The sequence below is a fragment of the Myotis lucifugus genome, unplaced genomic scaffold, assembly GCF_000147115.1.
Source record: "Myotis lucifugus unplaced genomic scaffold, Myoluc2.0 scaffold_963, whole genome shotgun sequence".
Taxonomy (NCBI): Eukaryota; Metazoa; Chordata; class Mammalia; order Chiroptera; family Vespertilionidae; genus Myotis; species Myotis lucifugus.
The window spans coordinates 43575-44586 of record NW_005872011.1 but is presented as its reverse complement, the minus strand read 5'-3'; the positions used below and the strand labels follow the sequence as shown (position 1 = coordinate 44586).

Here is a 1012-nt window from a genome sequence, read left to right as displayed (position 1 = left end):
TTTTTTTAAATATATTTTATTGATTTTTTACAGAGAGTTAAGGGAGAGGGATAGAGAGTTAGAAACATCAATGAGAGAAAACATCGATCAGCTGCCTCCTGCACACCCCCTACTGGGGATGTGCCCGCAACCAAGGTACATGCCCCTGACCGGAATCGAACCTGGGACCCCTGAGTCCACAGGCTGACGCTCTATTCACTGAGCCAAACCGGCTAGGGCTGTTTTGTTTTTTAATTTATTTTATTGATTTTTTACAGAGAGGAAGGGAGAGCGATAGAGAGCTTGAAACATCGATGGGAGAGAAACATCGATCAGCTGCCTCCTGCACACCTCCTACTGGGGATGTGCCCGCAACCAAGGCACATGCCCCTGACCAGAATCGAACCTGGGACCCTTCAGTCCACAGGCCGACGCTCTATCCACTGAGCCAAACCGGCCAGGGCTTGTGTTTTTTTTAAATTAAGTCCACTCCAACCTCACCGCCGCCAGGGCACTCATCTGAACCTGGGATCCCTGCTCCCTCAGCTGGGAACGCCTTTCCTCCCCTCTTACCCAGCCGGCTCCGGCTCCTCATCTGGGGCTCCGTTTAAGGCCCTTCCCGACCACACTCTCCCGCCAAGCCTCCCCGCTCACCTGGCGGCGCCGCTGGAGGCGTTGGCGAGGAGCAGCGGGCCCGGGAGGCCGGAGGCGTTGGCTGCGGGGCCCGCACAGCCGGCGGCCGAGGACGGCAGGACCCCCATGGCCTTCGCGGTGGGCGGGTACAGAGTGGCGCCCACGGCCACCCACAGCGAGACGATCAAGCCGGCCAGCAGCCCGGAGAGGACGCCCTGGGAGCCGAGCCGGAGTCAGCCTCGGGGGAGGCTGGCGCGCCCGCAGCCCCAGCCCCGCCGCCGGGCCCCACTCACCGGCGTGTTGCAGGCGGGGAGGAGATCCCCAGGGAGATGCTCCGAGGAGGGGGCCGCTGAGGACGCCCATGACAGTGATGAGCCTGCGACGGGGGGGGGGGGGGGGG

General features: G+C 62.0%; 1 protein-coding gene across 1 annotated transcript in view; it reads right to left on the bottom strand.

Moving 5' to 3' along the window:
* SLC5A5 (solute carrier family 5 member 5) overlaps nucleotides 1-1012 on the bottom strand; it is a 16323-nt gene that overhangs the window by 8555 nt on the left and 6756 nt on the right. Inside the window, 3 exon segments of the mRNA XM_014448943.2 lie at nucleotides 634-827; nucleotides 906-942; nucleotides 944-988. Coding sequence (XP_014304429.1) covers nucleotides 634-827; nucleotides 906-942; nucleotides 944-988 — 276 coding nt within the window.